The sequence below is a fragment of the Crocuta crocuta genome, unplaced genomic scaffold (assembly GCF_008692635.1).
Source record: "Crocuta crocuta isolate KB4526 unplaced genomic scaffold, BGI_CrCroc_1.0 scaffold352, whole genome shotgun sequence".
NCBI lineage: Eukaryota > Metazoa > Chordata > Mammalia > Carnivora > Hyaenidae > Crocuta > Crocuta crocuta.
The window spans coordinates 4,647,474-4,662,678 of NW_027532169.1; the positions used below are offsets into that span (position 1 = coordinate 4,647,474).

Below are 15,205 nucleotides of genomic sequence, written 5' to 3' on the forward strand. Positions count from 1 at the left end.
GGGGGGGGGGGGGGGGGGGGGAGGGGGAGGAGAGGAGTCTCTGCCTTCAAAGCCAGCTGCCAGGGAGAAGGCTGGGGGCCCTGTCCTTTCTCCTGCTTGTGGCAGGGGGCTCCCCTCAGTCCAGAGGGAGGCCTGTGCCCGGGACTCATCTCCACTTTTGCTGGGCAGGATCGGGGGCAGCGGCTCCGGCAGCAGCAGCGGGATCTGGAGCAGGAGGGCCTGGAGGCTGCGGGGCGGCTGCTGGCCGGGGACTGGGCTCCATCCCCGCAGGAGCTGGGCGGCCTCTTCCAGGCCTTTGTGGAGAGGGAGAGCCAGGTGTATGCCTGAGCACCACTGGGACGTGGGGGCACAGCACCCCTGGGGTCGTAGGATCAGCCCAGTCCCTTCGCTCCCCTCAGCCGTGTTTCGGTGGCCAGCTCGCCTTAATAAAGTACGTCATTGCCCTGTTTGGTGAACTTGATGCCAGGTCTGGCGGGGGCAGGAGAGCCAAGTGAGGGCAAAGGGCAGCCCTGAGCTGACTACAGGGCTTCTGCTGGCCTTGCCGGGCAGCACGGTCTTCTCACTTGGGTGACGGGGAGGAGATGGAGAAGGTTGCAGAAGGGGCCCGCGAGGAGAGGTGGCCTCCCCCATGTGTGAGCGTGTGCGCACAAGAGGGCATGCCTGGCGCACGATGGGGCCACCGTCTGGGAAGGATTAGAACCACGGGGTTTTTGGTCTTTGGCTTGAACCCTGGAAGGGCAGTCCCTAGGAGTGGCAGTGAGATGGCTTCTTCCACAGGTGATGCCCACTCAGGCCCCAGGAAGCCGGGTGGGCGCCTGAGGTGTGCCAGCCCTTCGGGTAGTTCCCAGAAGGTCAGACACATGCTCTTTAGAATCAGGTTCTGTGTTTCTGTGACTGTTTCCCGCTTCCTTGACTGCTTGCTACCCCTGAGATGCCCCCACCCCACCAAGTGACCTGCAAGACACATTCAGGGCCTGGAGGGGCGCCTGGGTGGCTTAGTCGGTTGGGCGTCCGACTTTCGCTTGGGTCATGATCTCGCGGTTCGTGGGTTCGGGCCCCGCGTCGGGTTCTGTGCTGACTGCCAGCTCAGAGCCTGGAGCCTGTTTCAGAGTCTGTGACTCCCTCTCTCTCTGACCCTCCCCTGCTCACGCTGTCTCTCTCTCTCTCTCCTAGAAATAAATAAAACATTTAAAAAAAAAAAAAAAAAAGACACATTCAGGGCCTGGAGACATTTTATTGGGATGGGCTCCTGCCACAGGAGGGGGGGCCTGAGAAGGAGGAGAGGCCCACTCCATCCCCCGTTCTTCCCCGTTCCTTGTTCCTGTGGTGTTGCCAGTGGAGACGGGAGGGGCTGTACTTCATTTCTTGACTCTTTGGGTGACAGTTTTGGTTGTGCCCAGGGCCCCAGCCAGAGAGGCCTTGGGGGCTGTGGCTGCTTGGACCCCCTTCTTTGCCTGGACAGTGCTTTGCTGGCTGGAAACCAGAGGGCAGGGTTTCTTGGTGGCAGAGGTGGCTTGCGGCAAGGAGGCGGGCTTGGGGGGTGTCTCCTTCCTTTGCCTGGGAGTGACAGAGGGGCTGCTGTCCCTAGCCGGGCCCCCCCAGGGCAGCTCGGGGAGGTCGGTGAGGACGGGCTTTGTCTCCATCCTCAGAAGGTGCTCGGTCAGGGCTTCCTGCTGCCTGCGCTCCATGTGTCTGCTCACCTCCTGCTCCAGCTCCTCGAGGAAACCTGCGAGGGGCCGAGACGGTAGGTGGCAGATGGGAGCCCCAGGCTTGGCAGGATGGCCCCTGGGCCGAGGCAGGAGGTCTCTGGCCAACCCCCTGCCCAAACTCACCCTCTGTCAGCCCTGATGGCTGATACCTGGCCTCGGCTGTCCTTTCCTTCTCTGACCCAGATGCTGAGCTGAGCTTGGGGTTGCTGCCCGCCCTCCCCACCTGAGCCCCCCCACCGCTGCCATCTTAGCTGCCCCAGTGCCCCACAGGGCAGAGGTGAGTCCTAGGGAGGGCGCAAGCCTAGGAAAGCCCGGCCACCTCGCTCCGTGCAGAACGGGCCACTCAGCTCTGGGAACTCCTCATCCTCGTCGCTTGAGTCTTTATCTTCCTCGTCTGAGGCCCAGCGCTCTGACACAGGCTGCTTGTCCAGGTCCAGAAGCAGGGGCAGGGCTTTTGTCACCAGCTCCCTGCGGGGCAGAAAGGGCAGAGGCTACCCAGGAGGGCGGCCCTGGGTGTGGGAGCCTGTGGTGGGGGGTGTGTGCAGGCACCAGCACTGCAACCGCACCCAGCGGGTGGTGTTCACAAGCCGGAGGACGGCCCACGCTCAGCCCCAAAGAGCTGAGGGCAGGCTCCATGTGGACCTCTGGGGGTGGGAGAGAAAAGGCGGCCCACTTGAGCTGGGGTGGGAGACGAGAAGGTGCCCTGGATGGTGACCCCAAGTTTGCAGGCTGAGAGGGAGTCCATGTGGGGTTAATAATAGGAGCTCAGCCATCACCCCGTTTCTTCCCATCCTCAATGCCTCCTCACCTGTACCCATCCTGGTTGGTGCAGCTGTTTCCAGTCAGGTTGAGGATGAGAAGGCTCTGGGGGAATTCATCTGCACACACCAAGGAGAGGGCAATGAGGGTCCCATACCCACCACCTTCTGGCCCAAAGCCACTGCCTGTTTTCTCCATCTCTCTGGATGCCCAGAAGCTCTGCCGCCAATACAAGCATAGGGAGACGGGGGCGGGGGGGAGGGCTGGGGCAAGGGCATTCCTACCCAGCTTCAGTGTTCCTATCAGGTTCTCAGAAAGGTCCAGAAACTGGAGATGTGGGAGATCACGGAGGTTTTCCACCTGCCTGATTTGGTTTCCTGCCAGAGACAGGAAGCTGAAGGGGAGGGGGTGCAGAGACAGAGCTGAGTCACAGAAGCACCAGAGGGAGGGAGGAGAGCACCAGGCACCCGGGGCCCCTGGCCGAGCAGCCACAGGGTGAATGGGGACACTTGGCCTGGGGTGAGAGAAGCAGAGCGAGGCTTGCTGGGTCCTGAGCTGACCAGACATTAGGCTTGGAGAGTTCTGAACCAGTCACTTCTCTGGGGTGTTCGCAGGTTTCCCTTCCCCCGGGGCCTGAGCCCCAACACCACATACCGCAAGGAGGGGATGCAGGCCAGGTTCTCAATTCGCTGGATCTTATTCTGCAGAAAGCAAATGAGTTGGGGAAACTAAGCAGACTGTGTCTCCTCTTGCGGCTGAAGAGCTGGCACTTTGGGAATGTTCACCCCACTCCCAAAACTCACTGTCACTGCCTTGAGATGATGTGCTTTTTCTGGGTGGATGGTTAGGGGTGTAAACGTGGGGGCTAGATAAACTTCATTAAAGTATACCCTGCTCACCCCACAACCATAAAGTGACCTGGAAATCAAGAAGGAAGCCAAGGGGCCATGGGGAAATAGGAAAGGCCTTGGTGGTGGCTTATATACACTGAGGGAACAATGAATGTATATTACTTTGATTTGTAAATTTCTGTGAAGAAAGGTTAAGGGCACTGGATATGTTCAACCCGGAGGAGTTGTATATATATGTAACCAGCCACCCACCACCCACCACCACCACCAAACAGCTTTCAAGGTTCTAAAGGATGCAGAGGAATCTTATGGTTTCCTCTTTCACTTCTTCAAAACAGGAAATGGGCTTGAGCTATAGAACGTGAGAGATTTAGGGTAGACACCAAAAAGAACGTCTAAACCAAGGGAAGTGTCTGACCAAAAAACCAGTGCTTCAAGGGCACGCTCAGGATCTCTTTTGGGAGGATTTGTCTTTCAAGAATTCTGGTTCATCTGGGAACATTTTCTTTTCTTTTTTTTTTTTTTTGAAGTTTTTATTTTTAAGTAACCTCTACAATCAACGTGGGGCTTGAACTTACAACCCTGAGATCAAGAGTCATATGCTCCACTGGCTGAGCCAGCCAGGTGCCCCATCTGGGACCAGTTTCAGTGAAGGTCTGCCCACCTGAACACCAGGGAATGGGCAGGATGACCTGACTGGTTGCTTTCACATTAAGCAGACTTGGTCCACAGAGGGAAGGGGGGGCGGGGAGGAAGAGCAAAAGGCAAGAAGGTACCGCTTGCAGATAGAGGCTGTGAAGGTTCTGGAGGCCCTCGAGGTTCCTGATAGCAGTAATCCCCTCCCGGTCCAGGCGGACAGTCTGCAGTTCAGCAAGAGTGTGAAACCTGGGAGAATGGTCAGCAGGTGGTGTAACAGACCCCACTTCCGTGGTCTCTTAGCGGGGAAGATGGGAGGGCGTAGGAGAGGGGTTTCAGGCTAAGTGGCTTTGCTGAGATGTCAGGAACAATTTCTTGACTCATGAGGCAGTGTCCAGATCATGAACCTGGAGACCTGGATCTCCAACAGTAGTGCTGGGAAGGATCAGAGGGTAAGAGGAGTAGGGCCCTTGGATTGGGAAATGGGCGATAGCTTATGATTCCCGGAGAGACTCAGAGGCAAGGGAAGCCTTCCCTGGGCCAGCTCGGATGGTGGAAGCAAGCGCTGGGACAGGGATGAGACCATCTCTGCAGGAGGATCCCTCCTCACTTCCCTTTTGAGTGGTCCATGGAAGGAAAATCACTGATCCATCCACTCATTCATTAATTCCACAACATTTACTGAGCGCCCCCTAGAGACATATGAGAGTCCCTTCTCATTGCTATTAGGGAAGCAGACCAAACATCTATGACAAGTGAATGACAGACACACGAAGGGACTAAGGGAGTACATGGACTGTGCACTGAGTCCTGAATAGGGGAGCAGGGAATGCTTCCTGGAAGAGGTGATATACAAGTAAGAGTTAGCCAGGAAGGTGAGAGGGGGCTGAGGAGAAGGCATTTCAAGCAGAAGGAACACTATGTGTGGATCCAGGCCTTTTCCAACTTTAATGTGCCCTTGAATCCCTTGGGGGGTCCCAGATTCCGATTCAGTAGGTCTGAGGTGGGCCTGAGAGTCTTCATTATTAACAAGCTCCCCAGGTGCGGCTGCTCAGTGCCAATCTGAGAAGAAAGGTGCTAAGGTGTGAGAACATAGGGTCTTAGAGGAATTGTGGAGAATGAAGAAGGCAGCAGCGGTTAACTCGTGCTAAAGTATTTGGATTTTATTCTGGAAGAACTAGGGAGCCAAGGAAGGTTCTACCAGGGAGTGCCTGATCAGATTTGTCATTCAAAAGGATCACTTTGGCAACCATATGGGGACCCTGGACTGGGGGCAGGGAAACTAATTAGGAGTTTGTTGAGAGGTGATGGCTTACTTAAGAGCGTTATTCAAGGCAGTTGAGCGGGCATGGTAAAAAAGAAATAGAATACTGTTTAAGGAGGCAAAGTCGATTGGACGTTACCACTGACTGGATGCGTGGGGTATGTAAAGAGAGGGACAAAGATGAGCTGGCAAACCAGTACAGCTCAGGGGACTGGTCATTCTGTGTGTTTCTATCGTCCGGCACCCCTCTCCTCCCACAGGCACTCACATCTTCTCTGACAGATCCTCATCCTCAGGGAAGGCCAAGTTCCTCTTAGTGATAAGAGTTTCAGTAATGCACACGCCTCCTTCTTCTGGACTCTGGGCAAGATTAGCTGTGAAAAGATGAAAACGGTTCCCTTATTCTTGGAAGCCTGACCCTACTGTTATCCAACGGTTCTACCCACCGCTCCATTCCCTACTCACCTCCGGCCATGATCTAAAGGCTACTGGCCTGGCGCGGGACTAAAACGAAAGGAAGCAGAGCAATTTAGTCCCCGGGATGGCGGAACCGCGGATGGTATGAGAAGAGAGAATTTCAGAGACTTGAGGGACAAGGGAAAGTGTCGATTCAGAGCAAATTAATGAGGCGGGGTAGAAGACAAAAGTAAATCGAGGCGAGGAGTCTGGGTTTGAGGGGTGCAGAGGGACTTCGCTAGTCCCCAGCGGAGGGTTTGGGGCAGAGAGTGGTGGGTGAGGATCCTGAGAAAAGAGCTTTGAGGGAGTCGAGGCGTTGTTGCTAGGAGACTGGACGCCAGGCGGGGCATCAGGGAGGGCGGGCTAGAAGGGCTCGGGCTCAGCGCGCATGCGGGTTACTGCCCCACCCGGCGGATCCGGCGGCGGCTTCCGGCTCCTGGACGTCCCACAATCCTTAGCTCCTTTGGTCTCTCCCAGCTCAAGGCTGTTCTTCCGGTGGAGATGGCTGCGGCCCTGGCTGGGAGGTTGCGAGGGGGTCTCCTGCCCCAGGCGGGTAAGGAGCGGCCTAGGCCCTCACGGCGCATACCGGCCGGTGCTCTCTGGTTCTTGTCTCCTCTCTTCCACTACTGACCCCCCTCCTGTAATCTCTTACTCCAGACAGCTCTCGATGACCCCAGACACCAGCCGGATCGCTGGCCTCTTTCCTCCAGCTAATTCCCTGTAACTCCGGATACTAGTAATAACAGCAGCGCAGCAAAAACGTCAACGACAACTACTGTATTTCTTCCCTATGCCCGAGTACCCTTCCCCGTCTCTGGGTTTCTTATACTCTACCACCTGGCTCTTGCTCGCCTCCTTTGCTTGAACCACTGCCCGCCCCGATCTTGGCGCTATGCCACCTTTATACCGTCTCAGCTTAAATGTTATTTCCTCAGGCCTGCCCTGGACACCTTCTGCGAAGCAGGTTTACTCTGTTAAATTTGTATTTTGCACCCAGTGTATTGACCCCCTTTACCCATCACAGTCTGTGATTTTGCATTTGCTTATGTGTTTGTCTCCTGTGTTAGACTTCAAACTTGCTAAGGACAGAACCATGTTCACTCACCATAGCCAGCAGGTGGCTTGGTGCTGGCATTAGTGGGCATGAAATAGCTGTTTGTTTAATGAATGGTTTTGAGCACGTGATAAAGCCAGGCACAGTGATAGATGATTTACGTGTATTATCTCATTTAAATCTTAAAACTTGTCATGAAGAAGTCATTATCGTGCCCTGTTTACAGGTGAAGAAATTCAAGTTTAGACCAGTTGAGTGACTGGTCAAGGTCACAGCTAGTAAGTGGCAGAAGAGAGATTAAAATCTAGTTCCATCTGACCCAAAGCCTGTGTTGTTAGGTTTTGTGGCTGCTGGCAATAAAACCATTCACCCCAGCAAACCTGCCTGCTCTCTTTTGAGCCACCGTCTAGCTGAACTTTTTCCCCTGAGATTCCAGCTGAAAGTGGTAGGCTCTAGCCTGGGTTCTTTTGTCCAAGATGAAGGGGTCACTTAGGCCTAGGACTTTCAAGTGGCTCCCTTGTCTTCTGGGGGGTACTCTTCACCCATGGCTGCAAACAAGAGCAGAGGGAAGGGAGGCCTGTTTGGGGCAGCTATGGGGGCCGTATAACTTCTTTTCCCTCTTGTTTCAAATCACGGGAGAAGGCCTCAGAGCAGTGCTTCCAGCAGTGGTTTTCTGACTCCAGCCTGCATCTGTAACACATGGAGGTCTTTTTAGAACACTGTTTGCTGGGTCCCCCTCCAGAGCTCCTGATTCAGCAGGTCTAGGACAGGCCTTGAGAACCACTGGCTTAGACCGGGGGTTCGCATATTGTGGCAGGACCAGTCACCATATTTTATAAATAAACTTTTATTGGAATACAGCCACATCTGTTTGTTTCATATCATCAGTGGTTGCTTTCAGGATCCAGTGGGATGACTGTATGGTTCTCAAACTTAAAATCTTTACTATTTGGCCATTTCAGAAAAAAACTGCTCAACCCTCGCCTCCTCCCCCCNTTTGTTCTCATCCCTTTCCCCATTTTTGGTGCATAAAGAAGAGCTGGAGAAATGGGAGCCTCCGAGGATCAAGCAGCTGACCTAAGGTCGCGCGCCCATTAAAGAGAAGTTTGGGGAGTTTAGGATTCCTAGCAGATGATTCCTTGGTCCACTCTGGCGTTGAGTCTAGCTCTGCGAGCTGCGGTTGGCTTGCCCGGAGGTGGGCTTTTCCTCCATCGGAGGCCGACTAAGGACTCCCAGAGGCTGCACATCACAGCGTTGCCATTTCCCCTCCCAGGCCGGCTGCCCACCCGCCAGACTGTCCGCTGTGGCTCCAAGGCTGTTACCCGCCACCGTCGCGTGATGCACTTTGAACGGCAGAAGCTGATGGCCGTGACTGAGTATATCCCCCCCAAGCCCGCTATCAACCCACAATGCCTACCATGCCCTCCCAGCCCCCCACAGGAGGTAAGGAGGAGACTGTCCTTGGTGCCGGGATGCTGGCCATAATGAAGTGGACGCAGCCCTCCATGTCATTACTTCCCCTCTTTGACCCTGTGATCCAGATGCTTTAAAATGAATTGTACTTGGTTCTATTTGGCATTTGGGGCTCTGTGGATTGGACAGGCCCCCTGGATTCCCTTCATTTTTTATTTTTTAATGTTTTACTTCTTTCTTTTTTTTCTTTTTCTAGGAGAGAGAGAGAGACAGCGTGAGCAGGGGANATATCTCCTATCTTGAAAGGGCACCTGGGTGGTTTAGTCGGTTAAATGCCTGACTTCAGCTCGAGTCATGGTCTCACAGTTGGTGCATTGGAGCCCCACATCAGGCTCTGTGCTGACAGCTCAGCGTCTGGAGCCTGCTTCGGATTCTGTGACTCCCTCGCTCTCTGCCCCTCCCCTACTCATGCTCTGTCTCTTTCTCACAAAAATAAACATTTTTTAAAAATTAAAAAAAGGGCTTGAAGTTTCCATGTTTTCCTAAAGAAATGATAAGAGTTTTTTCATCCTTAAAAAGAACAGAAAGGGCAGTGGAGAATTTATAACTTTATGCTCATTGTCAGATCCATAAGCTGTCAATGCTTAGAAACACGGTCTTCAGAAAATGAAGCCTGGGGGCACCTGGGCGTCCGACTTCGGCTCAGGTCATGATCTCATGGTTTGTGGGTTCGAGCCCCGTGTCGGGGTATGTGCTGACAGCTCAGAGCCTGGAGCCTGTTTCAGATTATATGTCTCCCTCTCTCTCTGACCCTCCCCTGCTCATGCTGTTTCTCTCTCTCAGAAATAAGTAAAAACATTAAAAAGTAAAAATTAAAAAGAAAAGAAAATGAAGCCTTGTCCTATGAAAATGCCTCAGTTCTGAATCAACACTAACCCAAAATTATCTTGTCTTTATAATTGGTAAAGTCACTCAACATGAGTACAGTGTCTGAGGCATAAGTCGTTTTGACCAGGTTATTGTCCGGTGTTGAGTGGGTCAGATTGGTGGCCAGTTTAAGGGGATGAGCATTCCCAGGGTTAAAAACCCTGCTGTAAAGACCACTGTTACCTGATAAAGACAAAATGTAGGGTGGGAGATGGAACCTCTTGGGAGGCAGGGCCCCGACCCTCCTGCTCGTACACTGATCTTTCCCTTGTTTGGCCATCGCTGGGAGCCCCAGCCCCCGTTCCTGGGGGGGAAAGGGCACAAGGAGAGAAGGGCATCTTATGTCCCCGTGGTCTTCCCTTCCTGACTTCAGGAGACAGGCCTCATCCGGCTCCTCCGTCGGGAGATAGATGCAGTTTTCCGAGACAACCGAATGATCGCGGTCTGCCAGAACGTGGCTCTGAGCGCCGAGGACAAGCTTCTCATGCGGCACCAGCTGCGGAAACACAAGATCTTGATGAAGATCTTTCCCAACCAGGTAGGGAGTGGCCCTCTGGTGCAGGTGCCTGCATTCCCCCGCACCCTCCAGCCAGACCCCGGTGTCCCTCCCCACCCCACAAGCCAGCCTCCTCCAGTCCGGTGCCTTAACTGCAGCCAGGGGCCGAGGAGACCGTCGGCTCGCACCCTGGGTGTGACCTGGCCTGTGTTCAGGGTGGGCAGCCCCTTTCCTCCCATGGGTCCCCAGGAAGCCCTCTTTCCTGCCGTTCCAGGTTCTGAAGCCCTTCCTAGCAGATTCCAAGTATCAAAACCTGCTGCCCCTCTTCGTGGGGCACAACATGCTGCTGGTCAGTGAGGAGCCCAAAGTCAAGGAGATGGTGCGCGTCTTGAAGGGGTTGCCCTTCCTGCCCCTGCTAGGTGAGCACGCACCCCTGCGGCTTGAGGATGGGGGCGGAGGGCAGTGGGGGCCACAGCAGCCTGGGGCCATCTGCTAAGTACACGCGGGTAAGGCTGCGGCCATCCTTGGCGGGGACATCCTCTCACAGATGGGGCCTGAGTCAGTAGCGCCATTTGTTGAGGGCCACTTGTGTCACCGGAGAAGCCGTGTTGGCTCACTACCCTGCGTCGTTTCTGCACTGGGTAGAAGAAGGGGGAAGAAGAGGGCCCTGCAGGGAGAGGGAGTTCAGACACCTTGAGGCTGACAGTGGAGTAGGGGTGCTGGAAGCCACACAGACGAAGATACTCAGACAGCCCAGGTCCAGGGCACTGAGGGACAGTGAGCCATGTTTCCCAGACCCATCGCCCCCGCCACCCGAAGGTAAGACCCTCAGAGATGATTCTCCTATAGAGAAGACTGGTTTTTTAGGTCTCTGTGGGTCCCTGCCACCATACACACATGCTCCGCGGTTCTTTTAAGAATGTTTAGGAAACAGTGACTTAGTGGGGGTTGGGCCAGGTGGAGGTCTTATGTAAGGGTTTTCTAGGCAAGAGTTAGGAAAGAAGGGAGGGGATCAGTCCCAAGCAGAGTGGGGGTTGGGTGGGCCCGGGGTGGGAACCAGATCTGGGGGAAGGCTGCGGGGTGAGGAAGGGCGACAGAGCATGCGTTGGAGCATCAGGCCGGAGCGTTGTTTGCAGGGGAAGGAGGCGTGTGTGGGGCGCCCGGCTGACCCTGTGCTCTTCCAGGTGGCTGCATCGATGACACCATCCTCAGCAGGCAGGGTTTCCTCAACTACGCCAAGCTTCCCAGCCTGGCCCTGGTGCAGGGGGAGCTGGTAGGAGGGCTCAGCCTCCTCTCGGCCCAGACCCGCTTCCTGCTGCAGCACCAGCCCCTCCAGCTGACGGCCCTGTTGGAGCAGTACCTCAGGCAGCAGCACGGAAGGGACGCCGCCGTGCCAGCCGGCGGGCAGCCTGGCTCTGCTGACCCCGCTCCGGACTCGTAGCCGGCCTGTTGCACTCAGCCTGCCCGCAAACGCACTGTACCCCTGCCGGCCATGCCATCCTCCATCAGAGACGTGGAAGAACTTGGGGTGGGGGGTGGCGTGTGTTACCCGACTGCACTGGCCACAACCTCCTCGGAAACGGGGCCACTCAGAGATGGGGAGCCTCTCCGGTACCCCAGTTCCCAATGGAGGCTCTTAATCACTGTCTTGTCCCAGTTTTCCCCATCCTGGGGCCTCGTGGAGGCAGTCTTTCAGCTCTCCATGTCCCAGGCAGAGAAGCCGAACAGATGAGGATGTGCTCTCTGCCTCTGTGTCCACTGCCCCTTGCTGCACGTGTCCCAGCCTATCCCCTCGTGGGTCCAACGTGCTGGAACAGCTCACCTGGGTAATGGCATCTCTGGAGAGCCTGTTGTGCCAGGCTCCGTGCCCACCACTCTACATGGTGTTCCCTGTTTCACAGAGAAGAAAACGACAGGGCGGAGAAGTTTAATAGCCGGCCCAAGGTCATGCAGCTCATAAAAGGCAGAACAGGGACTTGAATCAGGCTTTCTCTGCTCTGAAGATCCGTGTCCTGGGTTTCTGCCCTAGAGCTTCCTCATTAGAGTCCCTGAGTGTCAGTTCTCCGCCCTGGGGGTGTGCCGTGTTCTGGAAAGGTTGGGAGCGCTGCTTTGTGATAAAATGAAATGCATTCATTTTACTTACTCTGTTTTGCTGTTTGCCAGCTTATCATCCCTGTCGACTAATTCTCAGCCCCTCCCTCACTTCCCCTCCCCTCCTTTCCATGTCTCTTCCCTCCCTGGGCCAATCCCACAAATGGCATCTCTTACATGCTTGTCCTTTTGAAGGCGGCCGCCTGCTTTGCCCAGTAGCTAACACATCCCGAGTGGTTCCGAGCGGAAGAGCTGGGGCAAACCAGAATTCTGTGTTAATGAAGGGGTCTGGAGGCTCTCAGCAGGGAGGCCTCCTCCAAATCTTGGGAGAACCAGAAGTTCCTAATGAAGGAGAGAGAACGTTTAACTAGAAGCCTGCCCTTGTCCTTAGTTGACGCAGGCAAGGTAGCTGTCAAGCTTTACTCCCAGACTTGGGGCAATGCCACAGCTTCCTCAGTCCTGGACAGGCACCATGCTGGCAGTCACGATTTGCAGCAGCCTTTCTGCGGCCTGGTCCAGGACCAGTTTCCCACAGTGCCCAGCTCTGTGCTGTATGCCCCAGCGATGCCTGATCAATACGAAGTGAATTGGATGTCCTTAAGGCTCCTGGATGTCCAGGCCCGACTGGCCAGTGGCGCCCGGTGCTCTCCCTGATTCCCGGAAGCCTGCCGGGTGCCAACAACACCCTCCCGGGGCAGCAGGAGCCGAGCTGAGGCTCTGAATGGCGTGGAGAACTGGCATCTCCTGAGAGATGTGTAGGGTCCTGGAGGGTAAACCACGCCTGGGTGGGGCTGAGGTCTAAGAACCTGGATCAAAGAACCCTGCATCGCATCCTTCACCTGCTGGTGATGCCTGAGGCCCTACCATTAAAAAAAACCCCTACTTTCCAGAAAGCAGCTTCACTGTCCTTAAAGGTGTCCGTCCTTTTCACATTTATTTTAATGAGGTTCAGACCTTTCTTTAAGAGCTAATTTTTAATTAGAATTGAGTACTGTGCTAAGCACTGCACCCCAGAGCAGAGGTGCTCAGAAAGGGAGGCTGGGGGCACCTGAGAGGCTCCAGCCAGCGCTTTCTAACAGCCTGCTCATTACTGTTGTAGACACAGTTCGCATCCAGAGACCATGCAGGCTGGGGGTTTGTGTTAACGCACAGGTACCTCCAGCCCCAGCGGGTCCTGACCTGGTGGGACATCACCCACAATGGCAGCCTCTGTGGGGGTTGCTGCCTGGCCCTCTCCAGCCGTGGCTGGCCTGCTGACCGTGCTCTTGGCACTGTCTGTCGTGGTCCCCCAGGGGCATCCGTCCCTTCCTGTCAACCTGATACATTTGCTGGCTCCAAATTTTGCAATCTATTTTCAGATGTAAAATGAGGGAGGGGGGCGGTTAATGAGGAAATGGCCTTGGGTACTAACTAGGGTCAAGGCAATGCTAGTACGAGTAAACCCTTTACCACCACTGGCTTGAGGCCAGCAGCTCCCCAGTCCTCTGCGGTCTATCTGGAACTGTGCCCAGCGGGGACTCTGCCCCCACTCCCAAGCTACCTCAGTGCTGGGGAGTCCACTCAGCCCTGAGTCCTCCCGGGAGCAGGGGGGCAGAGCTGAGCGGCCGCCCAGAGCTTGGCAGGAGGAGGGGCCGGGAAGGGGGAGGTGGGGAGATCCGGCTGGAGGGGAGGCTCCGACGTCTCCTTCCTTCCTGGTTCCTGCAGCAGCTGCTACCTCTGCTCAGGCTCCGTGAGGAGGGAGCGGGCGACTCGGAGACGGTGACTCAGAGGCCGAGCGGCGCGCGGGCCAAGGAGCACTGGTGTCCATGGACCCTGGGGTAAGGGGCCCGCGCTGCCTTTGGCTGACGTTCCCGGGGCAGGCTTCCTCCCACCTGAAGCTGGTGGGTCTGCCCCTCCGGAGACTGGGGTGGGAATGGAAGTGGAGATGCGGCACCCACCGGGCTCCCCTCGACCCCACACCCTCTACTGACAGAGCCTCCCCCTCCACCCGCCAGCAGTGGGGGGCCAGGATTCTAGGGGGCCAGGAAAAGGACACGGAGATACCCAAACATTGGAAGAGTTTGGGAACTTTCAATGGCCAAATGAAGGAGTTTTACCCCCCGGGTCAGCCTCTTGCACTCCAGGCCCCTCCGTCCCTACCTCCTGGCCACCACTACCCCACTGCGTCCCTGTCCCTTCCCGGCCTTCGCTCCTCAGGTGCTTACTGGCTCCACTGGAAGATCTGATCTGTTTCCCCAGCCTCAGGCCAGCCTCGCCCCTCCAGTCCCCTCCCTGCCTCACACACACAGAGCCTCATGCATTATTGATCTTCTCGTGGAGCCAGGATGGCCAGGGCTGGTGTCAAGGGCGCCTGTGGACACTGTGTGGACCTTGGCTTGTTCTTGGCCACCTCTTCTCCCACCCACAGTGCCTCAGTGGGCCTGGTCCCCTGCTCTCTCTGGGTGGGTGTTACTTCTCAGGAACCCGAAGGACTGGGATGGTAGAATGCAGGTTTGCGGGGTCTGAGATGGGCATCTTAGGGTGGAGGCACAGAGAACAGTGGAGGCTGGCTTAGGCCTCAGTTTCCCAATATAGAAGACAGAGGATCTGGAGACTGATTAGCGGGGAGTCGGGATGGCAGACGAGTCTCCAACCCACGACAGCAGGTGGAGGAGTGCCCGGGGGTCCTGAAAGAAGAGAAGCCAGGCTGAGATCTTGCTTGTCCAGTCTCTAAATTCCTCTGCTCTTTTTTAGAGTCTCTTTTTTTTACTCCCATGCCTCTTACCCGCCCAGGCCCCCCTCCCCCCAGGGAATCCTCCAGAGAAAGCACCAAGTGTTTCCTAGAGCCTGAGAATGTGGGCCCAAGGTGGGGCTGGGCGGACTTTTGTGGTTTTCTCTTGGCGCTGGCCTGCGGGCTGCGTGCTAGCTCACCTCTCGGAGAGCAGTGGCCACAGCTGGAGGGTGTAGACAGGGAAACCTGCCCAGGGTGGGGAAGGGACAGACTCAGAGAGGCAGGGCAGGTGAGCAGATGTTGGTGAACTCTTATCTCAGGGGGTGCAGGAAGGCAGGAAGGGTTGGAGGTGGGGAAGGTGATAGCAGGGCCTGGACTAATGGGGTCTCTCTCTCTCTCTCTCTCTCTCTCTCTCGCTTGACGGGTCCCCCGAGGACAAGGTGACACCTTCTCCCTCCACCCTGCTCTACCTTCTCAGCAGGGAGTGGCCGCTCCCATCTCCATGGACTTCCAAGAGAGGGTTCCTAACTCCTTGGCAGAGAACATTCAGTCTGCAAAGCCCACCAGTGCCCTGCAGGTCTGAGACGGGGAAGCAGGCAGTGGGTGGATAGGGCTTGGCCCACAAGTGGGGGGCAGATTTGGTCACCTCACCAGCCGCTGTCCTACCTCTCTGTCCTGGACTGCAGGCCTCTGAGCTGTGGGAGGTGGTGGAGGAGTCGCGGGGCAGGCTGGGAGCAGAGGGTATCATGCCCGAGAGGCAGGAAGGCCACCTGCTCAAGAAACGGAAGTGGCCTCTGAAGGGCTGGCACAAGGTAGGGAGGGGAGGGCAAAGGGAGGGG

The 15,205-nt window shown here is 56.0% G+C and overlaps 4 protein-coding genes across 5 annotated transcripts in view; 3 read left to right on the forward strand and 1 right to left on the reverse strand.

Moving 5' to 3' along the window:
• The window catches only part of SCRN2 (secernin 2), a 3,368-nt gene extending 2,909 nt beyond the window's left edge, over positions 1–459 (forward strand). The window contains exon 7 of one of the 2 annotated variants that reach the window (XM_077776840.1): positions 169–256. Coding sequence is in view for 1 of the 2 variants with exons in the window: in XM_077776839.1 (XP_077632965.1) it covers positions 169–327 (159 nt within the window). In the remaining variant the exon portion in view is untranslated. Of the gene's footprint in view, positions 1–168 lie in introns of both variants that reach the window. The other variant, XM_077776839.1, reaches the window with a different exon arrangement.
• Positions 460–1,214: 755 nt separating this feature from the next.
• LRRC46 (leucine rich repeat containing 46) lies at positions 1,215–6,038 on the reverse strand. Its single transcript, XM_077776812.1, has 8 exons — positions 5,685–6,038; positions 5,488–5,593; positions 4,096–4,204; positions 3,123–3,169; positions 2,753–2,862; positions 2,518–2,587; positions 2,029–2,177; positions 1,215–1,726 (listed from the first exon to the last, which is right to left on the reverse strand). Exons 1-8 carry the CDS (start codon positions 5,692–5,694, stop codon positions 1,359–1,361), a joined length of 969 nt encoding a protein of 322 aa, XP_077632938.1. The 5' UTR covers positions 5,695–6,038; the 3' UTR covers positions 1,215–1,358.
• An 87-nt stretch (positions 6,039–6,125) lies between these two features.
• Positions 6,126–11,707, forward strand: MRPL10 (mitochondrial ribosomal protein L10). The gene is made up of 5 exons (XM_077776813.1): positions 6,126–6,228; positions 8,003–8,172; positions 9,443–9,607; positions 9,840–9,984; positions 10,750–11,707. Exons 1-5 carry the CDS (start codon positions 6,177–6,179, stop codon positions 11,004–11,006), a joined length of 789 nt encoding a protein of 262 aa, XP_077632939.1. The 5' UTR covers positions 6,126–6,176; the 3' UTR covers positions 11,007–11,707.
• A 3,087-nt stretch (positions 11,708–14,794) lies between these two features.
• The window catches only part of OSBPL7 (oxysterol binding protein like 7), a 10,647-nt gene continuing 10,236 nt past the window's right edge, over positions 14,795–15,205 (forward strand). The window contains 2 exon segments of the mRNA XM_077776826.1: positions 14,795–14,943; positions 15,053–15,178. Coding sequence (XP_077632952.1) covers positions 14,869–14,943; positions 15,053–15,178 — 201 coding nt within the window. The 5' untranslated portion in view covers positions 14,795–14,868.

What these genes read in the sequence shown, in the direction of transcription:
- LRRC46 (XM_077776812.1), bottom strand. An exon ending in GATAGGAACACTGAAGCTGG is followed by an intron (nt 2,588 to 2,752) that starts GTAGGAATGCCC and finishes TGGTGTGTGCAG; the next exon opens with ATGAATTCCCCCAGAGCCTT. An exon ending in ACCAACCAGGATGGGTACAG is followed by an intron (nt 2,178 to 2,517) that starts GTGAGGAGGCAT and finishes TCTGCCCCGCAG; the next exon opens with GGAGCTGGTGACAAAAGCCC.
- MRPL10 (XM_077776813.1), top strand. Translation starts at nt 6,177, where the DNA reads ATGGCTGCGGCCCTGGCTGGGAGGTTGCGAGGGGGTCTCCTGCCCCAG. An exon ending in GGGTCTCCTGCCCCAGGCGG is followed by an intron (nt 6,229 to 8,002) that starts GTAAGGAGCGGC and finishes TTCCCCTCCCAG; the next exon opens with GCCGGCTGCCCACCCGCCAG. An exon ending in CTCCCAGCCCCCCACAGGAG is followed by an intron (nt 8,173 to 9,442) that starts GTAAGGAGGAGA and finishes TCCTGACTTCAG; the next exon opens with GAGACAGGCCTCATCCGGCT.